The sequence below is a fragment of the Podarcis cretensis genome (genome assembly GCF_951804945.1).
Source record: "Podarcis cretensis genome assembly, chromosome: 5".
In the NCBI taxonomy this organism is placed as follows: Eukaryota; Metazoa; Chordata; class Lepidosauria; order Squamata; family Lacertidae; genus Podarcis; species Podarcis cretensis.
In genome coordinates, this window is record NC_137174.1 from 89,224,740 (window position 1) to 89,239,373 (window position 14,634).

A 14,634-nucleotide genomic window follows, 5' to 3' on the forward strand; every position below is an offset into this window, starting at 1 on the left:
CTGTTTTGGTGCACAACATGAAGAATACAGGAAGTCAACTAAGTTGGGTCTGAAGCACACAAAGAATCTATTCTGCTCTGACTAACATTGGAGATAACTTGGGCCCAAATATTCCTGTGACAATCTTGACCTATGGCCAATAAATACATGGGGTGTGAGCATCTGAGCCAGTTTTATAGCACATCTTTTGGAAGGACTCTTGTTGAAACATATCAAGACATGGTGGAGCAAGCAAACAATTAAAAACTGTTATGTACTGAAGTTCTCACCCTGGGCCAGCAGGGGAATACTGTAGATAGTTTTCACTCAGGTCCACATATGCAAATAGGGGATTGAAAGTGACGTTCAGTGATTGGATAGTTACAGAAAATGGTTACAGTTGCGTTGTAGTGGAGCTCTATATAAGCAGGCTGGCTGAACCCTTCAGTTCAGTTCTGGCCTATGAATAAGCAAGAGCTATTGAAGAATCGCTGTGTTGTCTGATATGTTCACCCACAACTTAACAAAAACTGAAAATCAACATGGCTGCTTTCGGTCTCCCCCACCCCACCCCCATATACAGTATGCTATATGTACTGTGTACCTACTGCACTTTTCAAAATGCCTTACATTTATTTGTCGTTTATTTATTTACTTATGCCCTTCACTTCATTTCTGAATCCCTTCCCACAAAACATCCTGAAGCAACTGAGCAATAAAAACGTGTGTAAAAAGAACTGTAAATGACAATTACGCAGGGCTACATATTGTGCCTTGCACCAAGATATAATGCTGTCTCTGCATCCTCTGAGAGAATAATAGTGGACGCCATTATTCCTCACTACCCTGAGGAACTCTCTGTCTCACGCTGTACAGAGAGAAGGCAGAGAAAGAGCTTTATGAAGAAAGAAAATAATAAAACGTAAATGCTCCCTGACCCCACTAGGGGTTTTTCTCAGTTGCTTATTTTTCCAATTCTAAATTCAGTTCCTCACATTTTGCAGCATTTTTTTTTTTTTTGGGGGGGGGGGTAATCCTCATGAAAATTAACCAGCGTTTTAATGCATATCTGTCCGAGTGAGAACATTTTAATATTAACTTTCACTAATGTACACATTTTGGAAAGCAGTGTCTTAAAGGCAATGCATTTTTATGTTATTTTTCTCTAACATCTTAAGTTCCATGCACACTGTCCCCTAATTTATGCAAACATTGGTTGGAGAGCTGAATTTGCAAAATTGAGAAAAGTGTGGATTTTTAAGGGCAGCTGTGCTTTCGTTCGCACATGGTTTCGGAAAGATAGATTCGGTTTTAAATGCAAACCAAACCGAATTTCTCCTGCATCCTGAGCCCTTTCAAATGCTTTGGTATAGATCCCCTCACCCCAAAACAGCTGAAATTCTCCACAGCTGAACAGGGCAGCAAAAGGGGGAGGGCCATTCAGCCTCAACCCCAATAGATTGCGGCTTATCCAGCTTAATAAATGAAATAAAACCAATAACTTTACAAAGGATATTAAATCACTCAGATACTATGACCCAAAAGGCCAGACTTCTATTTGTCACTCTGGACATAAAATTATTAGAGTCAGTCAAGATTCTCTGCCAGATTGCTAAGGGCAGAATCAGTCCTGGACTTCCTTTCTCTCTCCTTATAACAGTTTGTTAATAAGATGCCATTGCTATTGCCCATTATGAAAAGGGCAATGTAGATGGGCCATCTCGTTTTTGATTAAAGAGTGGAATGGAAATTTTGTCCACTCCTCATCATAATTAAAGGTTGTTTCTCCATTTTCTGTAATTAAACCCAGTTATGAATAGTAGCTTTTTCTCTTTTTTCAAAAATATTCTTAATCAAAGGTTTGCGGGTGTCTTTTTTTAAAGTTCTTTCGAAAGCATCCTGTAGACTGTTGCCCTATGAAGAAGTGGAGGGATTTGATCCAAGTGCTCTCTTGCTTTGATTGCTAAGCTTGAAGGTTAAAGATCGACATTTGCAATTTTCATAGCTGCAACTCTTAAGCAAGGTTTTCAAATAGCAACAGGAAGAACCTTTAAACTACAGAATGCTACAGAGCAGAGGGAGGAGACACAATTTTGTGATCACTGTCCAATTCATGCATATATTAAACTCGTGTGAACAAAGGCAGCAAAGTCCTCTTGGGTGGGTGTGTTTTAAATGTTATTAAACAAGAATGACAGGCCTGTTATCTATTTGTTATCTATGTACACGTGTGTGTGTGTGTGTGGTCTAAATCACTGAGCCTAGTCAGTGGTTCAAATCCCCATGATGGAATGAGCTCCCATTGCTCTGTCCCAGCTCCTGCCAACCTAGCAGTTCAAAAACACCCCAAAAAGTAAAAGTAGATAAATAGGTACCACTCCAGTGGGAATGTAAACGGTGTTTCTGTGCACTCTGGTTTCCATCATGGTGTCCCGTTGTGTCAGAAGCGGTTTAGTCATGCTGGCCACATGAACCGGAAGAAGAAGAAGAAGAGGAGTTTGGATTTGATATCCCGCTTTATCACTACCGAAAGGAGTCTCAAAGTGGCTAACATTCTCCTTTCCCTTCCACAACAAACACTCTGTGAGGTGAGTGGGGCTGAGAGACTTCAGAGAAGTGTGACTAGCCCAAGATCACCCAGCAGCTGCATGTGGAGGAGCGGAGACGCGAACCCAGTTCACCAGATTACGAGTCTACCGCTCTTAACCACTACACCACACTGGCTCTGTGGACAGAGCTTTCCACAGAAAAGCTGTCTGTGGACAGATGCCGGCTCCCTCAGCCGGAAAGCGAGATGAGCGCTGCAACCCCATAGTTGCCTTTGCCTGGACCTAAGGGTCCAGGGGTCCTTTACCTTTTGTTTTTACATATGTATGTAGTCAGTTCTCAACATTCCATAATAGTTAGTCTGCAGGAAAAAAGAAACCATAAATGGGGCCATTCATATAAAGAATGGGGGTGAGTTGCACAGGATTGGTTCTCAATGGTTGGGGTCACATGGGGCAAGGGGAAGGCATAACCCACAACCCAGTATTGTCCCGACGTTACTCGGAAAGTGCTGTCATTTGCTCCTACGTGAAAAAGGAAAGTGTTGTGTTTGAGGATACTGTCATTGTTTTTTGATGTACATTGATGATTATGTTTTTATATGTGTTGGAAGCCACCCGCAGTCCCTGGGGCAACCCAGCCAAATGGGTATTATTATTATTATTATTATTATTATTATTATTATTATTATTATTATTATTTAAAAAGTACAGAGACCAGTTACACCAACCTTAAACCATAAGCATTCACAATTAAAATGGAAAATAAAATAATCCCATTAAAATATTAAAATGTAAGTATCCGCATTGAAACAGGTAATTAAAACAACCTTATTAAAACAACACAGTAATTGTACACTTGACGCCTCTTGTGTATTCAGTCACTGCAAAAAGCTCACCTCTGCATTGCTACAAGCGGATGCCACGGGCATAGAAAGACCCAGTGTTTTAGCGTGGGGGGTGCAGGGGGGCCGGCCACACCGGGCGCAACATCTGGGGGTTAGGGTTAGGGGGCACAAATCCACGGGTTAGAGGGCACAAATCCACGGGTTAGGGGGCACAAATCCACAGGTTAGGGGCGCAAATTACTTGCCTTGCCCCGGGTGCTGACAACCCACGCTACGCCACTGGCAAGACCAACTAGGTTTCATTTGCTGATCTTAATACCTTTACCGGCATGGGAAAGGAGAAAGCTTGTACAATATATTTTACAGTGGTTTTAACCAGCAGGCCTTGACGAAAAGAGCATGCACAGTGCACAAATGGCGCTATAACCATGTACAAATGGCTTGTCAAAATTCACCACCCTGCCTATGGGCAGACACGTTGAATCTGAAATTTTCTCAGAAATATATATATATATATATCTTAGTGTGTGAATAAGGAAAGAATGATCAGAAAGTGCATAGTGCTACGCAGCTCGAATCACTGCAATATTAGAGGAATAAGTAAGATTTAAAAAATATTTATTTATTCTTTCTATCCCACCCTGTTTCCTGTGTATATACAAATATGGATGTTAACATGAGGTTGGGCAACAGTTAGGTGGGTAGATTACCTATTGCTGGAGTCTCCCCCTCCTCCCCAACGATGGACTTCCCGATATTGTTGGACTGCAACCCATAAGAACCCCAGCCAGCTTGGACAATGCTCAAAGGTTGTAATCCACAATATCTGGAAGCTATCATGTTGGTTAGTCCTGGACTAGGAAGATATTCCTGCCTGGCTCTTGATGCGTAACGTACATGCTCCCTGTGGGCCTAAGGAGTTTTGATATGGGGGTCTCAAAACACACCGCGAAACAGATTGCGGGAGATGCTTATGTTCCTTTTTTCATTGAAAGCAGCCTATCTTCTTCAGACGTGCCTGCATAATGCATACCATCGTTTATCATGCATAACATTATTATAATAAACACTGAAGGATTTGTAGTGGGAATGATGAGTCACTTGTAAATGGTTGCCAAGTGGATAAAGAACACAATGTATTTACATAGCGCTTAACTCCTGTTACATTCGAAAGCTGCCGTCAGATAATAACGCCGCAACAAGCGTAAGCTGAAATTTAGCATGCTCTAAATCCTTTCTCCTTTCTCTCTCCTCTCTTTTTGCCACTTGCAGGTTTCTTGAGCACAGGGGATCAAGCAGCTAAAGGAAACTATGGCCTCCTTGACCTCATTCAGGCCTTGAGGTGGACTAGCGAAAACATTGGGTTCTTTGGGGGCGACCCACTGAGAATCACTGTTTTTGGATCTGGCGCCGGCGGCTCATGTGTCAACCTCTTGACTTTATCCCATTATTCTGAAGGTAACCGTTGGAGCAATTCAACCAAAGGTATTATTGCAGGTTGCAAATTTTGACGATTTTGGTGTCTTGCATGCCACCACTATGACTTCTGTGTGACGCTCTTGTGTATATATGTGCATATATATAAATATATAAATATATATACACACACATACACACATATATATGTAGCTAGATGTATCAAAAGCAACTTAATCATTAGATGGTATTAATCTTTCTGTGCTTTGCAGGGAGGGGTGGGGTTCATACCCGACCCAAAGGGGTGTGAACATATGTAAAAATCTCCCTCTAACTGACACAATTTCATACTCCTTGCATTCTCCTACTGTAGAGAGGATGGCTTTCGTTTGGCGCTTTAACTCTTCCGCACATTTATTTTGAAATTGAGGGCTTAATTAAAATGACTCGAGTAACATGAATGGGAGAAAATGAGCCACAGCATGTTGAACGTGTTGGGAGGAAGGGAGTCAAAATGGCTCTGGTGTCATTGTGAACACTTAATAAATAGCACCATCGTCACTGGTGGTGCCACAGTGAAGATAAGGAGGCATTTAACAGTTGGTATTCCTCTTTTCAATCATAACATCAGAAGATTTTGTCCTGAAGGGAAAATGAAATAAGAGACGTATAGGGCAGAGATGGGGCAATCCAGGCCTCTCTGTCTGGTCCTCTTCTCCATCACGTACCTTCTTCCTAGGACATGCTTTTCACCAACCCGAGTTTATACCCTCCTTGAGTGTTTTGCTTTGCTGGGATGTCTCCTTGAACTCTGATAATGCTTCTTGCTTCCTGGATGGAGGACACAGAGGAGTGTGTGGGTGGGTGGGTGGGTGGGTGTGGGTGTGTGGGTGTGTGTTTGTGTGTGTGTGTAGAAAGCAGCCTACACAGGGCACTGGAATAGATGACCCTTGATGTCATCTCTACTGCCCAGAGTTACAATGTGCATGTGTCTCTCCCCCCACATTTGCCCCCGTTCCTGCCTGCTGCTGACAGGTAGACCCTGGAAGTGGAAGGTTGCCCAGATGGGATTGTGCTTCTTGGTCTGCAGAATATCCCCCTTGGATATAAGTTCCTAAAGGAGGGGGGGTGCACTGGGGGTCATTGCAGTTGCCCGATACCCCTATAAGTAATAATCAGATTTCAGGGTCCTTGTTTGTTTTCATTTTCAAATACATTTTCATCTAATATTTCAATTGAGGTTGGGTCTGTTTGATCCAATATTTATGAATTCATTCATTCATTCATTCCAAGACAAAAGCATCCACAAAGCAACTTGCACTATAGCTAATGTGAATGGGACCTGAAATGACTTTTTTAAAAGAGATTGAACAAAATTCATGGAAAACGAGGCTAATAGTCACAATGGCTAAATGCTTTGTCCGAGAACATACACCAGTGCCAGATTTAGGGAGGTGCAGGCTGTTTTCTGCACTGGGTTCTGAGCCGGGGGCGGGGTGTAAAATTGAGAAGATCCATAACCAAGAAGATCCATTTTGGGGTGCCAGTTTTTGGGTTCGTGCAAGGCGCCATATTACAAAAGATTTCCAGAGATTTCCACAGTCTGCCTCTGAATGCTAGTTGCTGGGGAACAACTTCAGGAGAGGGCTGTTACCCTCATGTTCAACTTCCGAGCTTCCCAAAATGTATCTGGTTGGTCACTGTGGAAAACATAACGCAAGGCTAGCGATACCTTTTAATTGATCCAATATCCTTACACTGGAAAGGAGTAGTTACCTCCCTCCACTTGTGAGGCTTGCAGAAAACACTTCCCTGTTGGGTATTCACTCAGCAGAACCTATACGCAGTGCTTTTTCCCCCAGGGGGTACTCATAGGTACGTAGTACCGGTACCCCTTTTGTTGTTGTTAAATTGTGTGGCACCTACTGTAACAACTTCATGGTTTTTCTGGGGGCGGGGGGAGCACTGCTTATATGTACGTATGTATATCTGGTTGCGAATGGGGATCCATTCCGGAGCCCCGTTCGCAACCTGAACGGAAAGCAACCCGCATGTGTGTGACGTCATTTTGCGTGTCTGCGTGAGCAGCAAAAAATGAAAGTAACCCTTTCCAGTACTTCCGGTTTGCTGCAGGACGCAACCTGAAAAGATGTAACCCGCAGCGTTCACAACATGAGGTATGACTGTATATATTCTTTGGCAAGAGAGTCAGTGACATTCACAGTATAGATGAAGCCAACAGTATTTCACCAGTTGTCAAGGGCCTGTTTAGCTTTTTTTTTAATGTGTAGAAATGTCTGGAGGAAAGTTCACTGACACAGCTCTCTGTTTCAAAGCTAATGGCAGAGCGGCTGCAAACTGTTATCTACTGTGAAGAAAATGAGCACTTAGTCCAGAAGTCTTTTGTCTGAATTGGTTATGAATTACACTTGGTGCCACCCAAGGAAAGAGCAGGCTTTTAAAAAACCATCTTTTTGCATGTGCAATCTAAAATTGCCCAAGTATCAAGGTCACTCCTGCATGCCTTTTCCTGATCTGTGCTCTTTTCAGCACAGCCAGCCAGCAAGGGAAAAAGGCTTTCTCCCCTTCAAGTTTGACACCCCATAGCAGGGGTCACCAGCCCCAGTGCTCATGAGAACTCGTGCGCCCATCACTACATCCTATGGAGGCAGTGAAAAGTCACAGCAAATGTCTCCTCAAAAATCTACAGTGCATGAGATAGGGAAGCTGAAGCTGCCTGCACCATTTTGTGTTACTGTCTCTTTTTCTGCTCTTTTAGATGTGGCAGCCAAGGGCAGACTTTGGTATTATGGCGCCCTGAGCTAGACCAAAATTTGGCACCCCCAGCCCAGCCCAGCCCTCACAGCATGCTGGGCTTTGGGAAGGAGGTGCGGAGGCTCTGGCAAAGTCCTAAAGTCCTCCCACCTCCTTCCCAAATCTGGGCAAGCAAAAACTAGGCTTTGGGAAGGAGGTGGGAGAGCCAGTGTGGTGTAGTGGTTAAGAGCGGTGGACTCATAATCTGGTGAACCGGGTTCACATCTCCGCTCCTCCACATGCAGCTGCTGGGTGACCTTGGGCTAGTCACACTTCTCTGAAGTCTCTCAGCCCCACTCACCTCACAGAGTGTTTGTTGTGGGGGAGGAAGGGAAAGGAGAATGTTAGCCACTTTGAGACTCCTTTGAGTAGTGATAAAGCGGGATATCAGATCCAAACTACTACTACTACTACTACTACTACTACTCTTCTTCTTCTTCTTCTTCTTCTTCTTCTTCTTCTTCTTCTTCTTCTTCTTCTTTTGGACCCTGCCTTCTCCCCATAGCCAGGCAAGTGCTTCTCATGCACCCTCTCTGCTTGGAGCCCAGTGCAGAGGAACTGGCCATCCTGCCCTAAAACCACCTCTGTGGCAGCCATTTTATGCTAAGCCACACACGCCCCAGTTCCCAGTCAGTGTTACGACATTGCTGAAGCTCTCCTCCGAGCTCTATCCTCCATGACCTGGAGAAATGGACCACTGGCTACCATCTCTTCCTCACACCGCATTCTGAGAGGCACTTTGTAAGTGGGGGATATGATTGTCACAAGAAAAGCAGTCATCGGTGGGGGAGCCATTTTTGCGACCCCTTTCATTTTGCCTCTGAACAGGGTGGGAGAGATTGGTGTGAGCTGCACTGGAGCTGTCTTCCATTTCCACATGCCCAACAATGTTCAGGGCACCCAACTTGTTCTTATTTCATCCCAACCCTGCCGCCAGCCAAAACGTTTGAAAGTTCAGCCCAGTTCTAATGAGCTCACTCCGTGGGACAACATTGCCCACCCAGAGATGTGAAGTGATGCAGATGTCCTACTCGCTTTTGGTGTGGTAGCTCATTCACTTAGACAGTTGACCATTTAATCCTGCAGTTATCCAGTATTGATGAAGAAACATGCATAGGCCAACCCCATACTCCAAACAATTGTTTAGCAGCATCAGCAGCACAATGACTGAAAATCTTTGAAGAAAAATCCATATCATTTTTTCTCAGAGAGCGTTGGATTTTCTCAAGGAATGTTCTTAGAAGAAGTCCTCTGGAAAAGGTTGGGTTCAGCTTTAATCTGAACCATGACATTTTTGTCGCAATTAACTCGAGAACATAAGAAGGGTCTACTGGATCAGGCCAGTGACTCATCTAGTCCAGCATCCTGTTTTCACAGTGGCCATTCCATAAATTAGAGTAGAAATATCCTTCTGTCCTCCAGTGACTTTGATAAATATGACTTTCATTCAAAGTGAGACTAGATTTATTTTAGCTGTATAGAACTACAGACCAAGATAGCGTTTTAAAAATGGTGGGTAGTAGTGCAGTATGTATACAATGGAAAATATCAATGAACAAACTGTAGCCATGAATAACATACATTCAACTGGAGTTTGGTCATGATCCAGCCAAAGTTAAGCACTTTTAAATCAGCATATGCCCTAGGGAATAAGTGCTGTTCCATCTTAATAAAATTTACTGTTAAGTAAACATACATTAGATGAGGTTACACAGTCTGTTGATTTTGGTTCTATCCCACTGAATGTAGGGTAACTTCAACATGACCAGATGGATGGATTATGCCCTTTATTTTTGATAGTACCTGCTCTGAAGATTGTGCTAAGGCTACAATCCTCAAACCATTTACTCTGGAGCAGTGCCACTGATTTCCATGAAGCTGCTTCAGAGAGAGAGAGAGGCTTTAAGTGTTAAAGTGGAATATCCCTTTCATCCATTTTTTTCATTATCACAGTTCAATAAAAAAAAAAAAAAGATTTTTGTCCTTAAAGTAGCTGAATTGAGCTTTATGGTTTGAGGACTTCGACCACTTTTAACTTAATCCAACCTTTAATGGAGCATTTAACAAGCTCTGCTGTTTATATCAGCAGTTTCTGAGCAGGTGACTTTCCTTACCATCTAATCCATAACCCAGTAAGGCTGAAGTTGCAGGGATTTAAGCCGATTTAGTGCTTTTGCCATCAGTGGAAATAAACACGGCACAGTGGCATTCGTTTGCTATTTTCTCCCATTGAGGAGAGAAGGGAGTCATGTGTCAGCTTGAGGGTTATACTGGGCTGAGGATTATCCGTGGAACAGGAAATTACTCTGTACTATCTATGTGAATGAAGCTGTCCTTTCCACTTAAGTGAATGGCAAAGCCTTTTGGGTGTGGCTGAATCTATTTCTGTGTTACAGACACCTTTTTTTTTTTTTACCCATTCTGTTTCACATTTATTTACTCTCTGCACCCCCCCTTCAAAATCCTTTCAAAATACATTGCATTCTGTCCATCAAAAAACAGGTGTGAAACCATATTTTTGATATCTTTAAACCTATTTGGATACCTTTAAACTGTTGAGGAAATTCATGGCAACATTCAGAGGAGTGTGAAATTTGTTGGATAGTGAGATTCCAATCTGCATGTTGGTCTAAGAGGTGCAGAAGGAATCCGAAAGTATCAGATTCCTTAATCATTCCTGAAACACCAGTATAGGGAGCAGCGTGGGGCAGATCCCACAAACCCATTCACTGATGGAGCAGAATTCTTAATCCAATTTGAGTGTATTCTGCCACAATTTAAAAGAAAATTCCTCGAGTTCAATGTAAATGAAATCCAAAGAATCGTTCAGAAGCTGAACTTGGATTCAGAATTCTATTGATTTGTGCTGTGCTGGCAATATTAGCCACCGTAATGCAATGCAGAGTTTGAAACTGACCATGCTGATTGAAGATTACAGTCAGTAGTAAGCATATTGGCTCTGTAGAAATATGAGCTGCTTTCACGTGGTCCTTATTTTGTGAGAGGGATTCAACTGCAAACCAGAAAATTAAAGGTTTGCACAATTAAAGCGCCGTGTTGCAAGAAGCAACAACCATCCACTTTTACAAAAATCAAACCTTCTGTGGTAAGGAAAGTGATGGGGGAAATTACTAGAAGCTATGGGACAATGATCTATTTATGGAGAAACTTAGAAACTCAGAACAACAAGGACTGATCACATCACCTGGAAGCAATATTAAGTTGATACCAGTGACATTTTCATGGGTCCTGTTGAAGTGCCACCTTCTTGGGGTGCTGCAAACAAACAATAAACTAAAAAGTGTAATTCAGTATTTGACTTTTGCACACTGAGGCCTTTTCTTACCTCCTTCCTCCTCATGCGGAGATAGTAATGAAGTATGTGGGCCTTATTCCATTTGTTTGAATCTAGGAATTCTCGAACCGATTGATCTGTTCCTTGGAAGGAGGAGGCCTATCATGTACCTGTGTTCAAATAAACGTGGCCTCCTCCACTGATTATTTTCTTCCCAGAAGGAAGGAGAGGTTTCTGTGTGATGCCACGATGAGGATGCTGCCAGTTCACCTCCACAACTCAGTTCTTGTGAAATGTGAAAAAAGGAGTGGTTTATAGGGCACAAAGAATTAAATAACTGAGTCTTTTTTTCCTGAAACTCTGAGATGAGGGACCTGTGGCCCTCCATACATTCCCATAATCTCTGATCACTGGTCATGCTGATTTGAGCTGGTCAAGTCTCAAGTGCATCTAGACAGCCACAAGTTCTCCATCTCTGCTATAACAATTTAGTACAACAATTTTATTCAAAATAAGCCACATTCTTCATGGACGAATTGTGACACTGAAGACAGCATAAATACATGGGCATGAATGCTTTGCAACCGATGTTCAACTCATGTTTTATTCAGTGGACCATGTGCAGGAATGATCCACCAAATAACTATACTCTTTTCTTAGTAATATTAATATTGATTTATCTACTACTTATACGTATGTCCAAATGGCTTCAAAGTGGTTTAAAACTATAAAATCAATGCATAATTAAAATACACAGAGCAATTGCATCAAAGCAGTAAGAGCATCCATAACTAATATATACAGTAAAACAAGTCAACTTTTGACAATGAAACACAATTAAAACAATAAAACCAGAAGTTCAGTTCAGGGGAATGCTTGCCTAAACAGTCTTCCAGAGCCAGAGGAATGCCAACACTGTTGGGACCGATCATAGTTCAGCAGGGAGGGCATTCCACAACACTGGGGTCTCCAATGGAAAACCCCATCTGTGTGTAACTCAGGATTGGCATTTTATCATTTGTATACAGATCAGGGTGGACAGAAGGCAGATCTGAATCTTCAGGCCATCTTGACTCCTGATTGCTTAACAATAGCAGCAATGAAACAACCCTCCTTCTGCCCTAAATTTTACTGCTGAAAGTCAGAAAACTTGGGAGAACACAGGGTAGATTTTGTGTGTGGAAGGCCTGTGAGGTCCATCATGTTCTATTACTAGTGCCTGAGCTCAGAATTATTTAATTCTAAGTGTATTGTTTATTTGCACCTGGCTCCAATTGGGGGATCTTGTGGTTATTGTAAAATGTAAAGTAGGCACTGCAAATTTTAAGTTTGCTCATCTCACTTGTGTTCTCTCATTAGTCTACAACAATAATATATAGCTTTTGTTTGGACACAACTGTATTACATTGTTTAACTGCACATATACCAATGAGTTCCTCCTCCACTTCCTTATCATTCTCATTCTCATTCTCATTCTCATCCTCATTATTATTATTATTATTATTATTATTATTATTATTATTACCTAATGATTATATTGCAAAAATGAGGTGTTTTCCTAACTTAAATATTTTAAGCATGTAACCACTTAGCTATTGCTTTCGGGTCTGTTTTCTTATCTTGTCTTCTACCTTCCCATACAGGACTTTTTCAAAGGGCAATAGCTCAAAGTGGAACAGCTCTTTCTAGCTGGGCAGTCAGTTTTCAACCTGCAAAATATGCCAGGATGTTGGCTACAAAGGTTGGCTGCAATGTGTCCGACACTGTAGAATTAGTAGAATGTCTACAGAAGAAGCCTTATAGAGAACTCGTCGATCAGGATATCCAGCCAGCCCGATACCACATAGCCTTTGGTCCAGTCATTGATGGGGATGTGATACCAGATGACCCTCAGATATTAATGGAGCAAGGAGAGTTCCTCAACTACGACATAATGTTGGGCGTAAACCAAGGAGAAGGGTTGAAATTTGTTGAAAACATTGTCGACAGCGAAGATGGCATATCTGCAAGTGACTTTGACTTTGCTGTTTCAAACTTTGTCGATAACTTATATGGATACCCTGAAGGCAAAGATATACTGAGAGAAACAATTAAATTTATGTATACTGACTGGGCGGATAGACATAATCCTGAGACAAGAAGGAAAACATTGCTGGCTTTGTTTACCGATCATCAGTGGGTTGCACCAGCGGTTGCTACAGCTGACCTTCATTCAAATTTTGGATCACCCACATATTTTTATGCCTTCTACCATCATTGCCAAACAGACCAGGTACCTGCATGGGCAGATGCTGCTCATGGGGATGAGGTTCCTTATGTATTAGGAATCCCAATGATTGGCCCTACTGAATTGTTTCCTTGTAATTTTTCCAAAAACGATGTCATGCTGAGCGCAGTGGTGATGACATATTGGACAAACTTTGCAAAAACTGGGTAAGTAATTGATGAGCTTATAAGGCAGATCAAGATTTTGGTCAAATCAAGGCCTATCCTTTCTCGTGACACCCAGATCACAAAGAAGGGTTTCCACATTGGTAGTTGTAGTTTCATGTGTTTTCAGCTCATCAGCTTACAACTGAGAGCAACATATTTAAAATGATCCAGAAGGGGCATAATCAAAGCATTTCATCTGAAATTTCCCTTAAAAGGATTTACCATTTTATCTCTTAACACTCACAGAAGATTACATTTCTCTACTAGTCTAGTGTATATCTCTGGAATTGTAGGGAATGATATTTTCCCATGTTCCCATTGTTGTTGTTGTTTAGTCATTTAGTCGTGTCCGACTCTTTGTGACCCCATGGACCAGAGCATGTCAGGCACTCCTGTATTCCACTGCCTCCTGCAATTTGGTCAAACTCATGCTGGTAGCTTCGAGAACACTGTCCAACCATCCCGTCTTCTGTCGTCCCCTTCTCCTTGTGCCCTCCATCTTTCCCAACATCAGGGTCTTTTCCAGGGAGTCTTCTCTTCTCATGAGGTGGCCAAAGTATTGGAGCCTCAGCTTCAGGATCTTCCAGTGAGCATGTTCCCATTAGGGCTGGGGATATAAGCTGAGTTCCAATATAATTATCAGGAGTTGTCAACCACTTTATTGATGCTACCTTGTTAGGCTTTTGATTTGAGATAGTCTGATGACTAAATCTAAATAAATGAATCTGATCAGATCTGCATTGCAGGGGGTTGGAATAGATGATCCTCAGGGTCCCGTCCAATGCTACAATTCTAAGATTTTGTTCTCACTGTATGGAAGGATTAAACTGACATCCCAACCAGCTCTAAATGATGCCTAACACTTAAACTCAAAAGACAACCAGGAGGAGAATGGGCTTCATTGGATGCCAGGGTGATATTACCCTATATGTGCAGCAGCAACCATGAGAGAATGAATCATGCCCTTGTTCAATTTTAACATTTTGAATATTTTAACTATTTTAGAAGCAAGGTGCATGGAAACAATAATGTGCATAATTCTTATATTGAAGTGTAAGGGAGAGGACCAAAACCCAGGAAGCTGCCTTATATAGATTAACGCCGTCAGTCCCCACTTCACATTTCACCTCTGCTGCTATGAGCTCACTGGCAAAACGTCTCTCTCCTTGAGCCTCCCCCCACCATGAATAATATGAGGACAATGCTGCCCTATTTTATAGCATTGTTGTAATAATTGCAAAGGGGTGATGAATGTAAAGTGTCTTGAACTTTCAAAAATTGCCACATGAATGTTAATCATTTC

General features: G+C 42.1%; 1 protein-coding gene across 8 annotated transcripts in view; it reads left to right on the plus strand.

Moving 5' to 3' along the window:
* The window catches only part of NLGN1 (neuroligin 1), a 657,428-nt gene that overhangs the window by 638,474 nt on the left and 4,320 nt on the right, over positions 1-14,634 (plus strand). For 5 of the 8 annotated variants that reach the window (XM_079977756.1, XM_079977755.1, XM_079977759.1 and 2 more), the window contains 2 exons: positions 4,646-4,858; positions 12,542-13,331. In XM_079977756.1, the coding sequence (XP_079833882.1) occupies positions 4,646-4,858; positions 12,542-13,331 (1,003 nt within the window). The remainder of the gene's footprint in view (positions 1-4,645; positions 4,859-12,541; positions 13,332-14,634) is intronic. The other 3 variants (XM_079977758.1, XM_079977762.1, XM_079977760.1) reach the window with 1 other exon arrangement.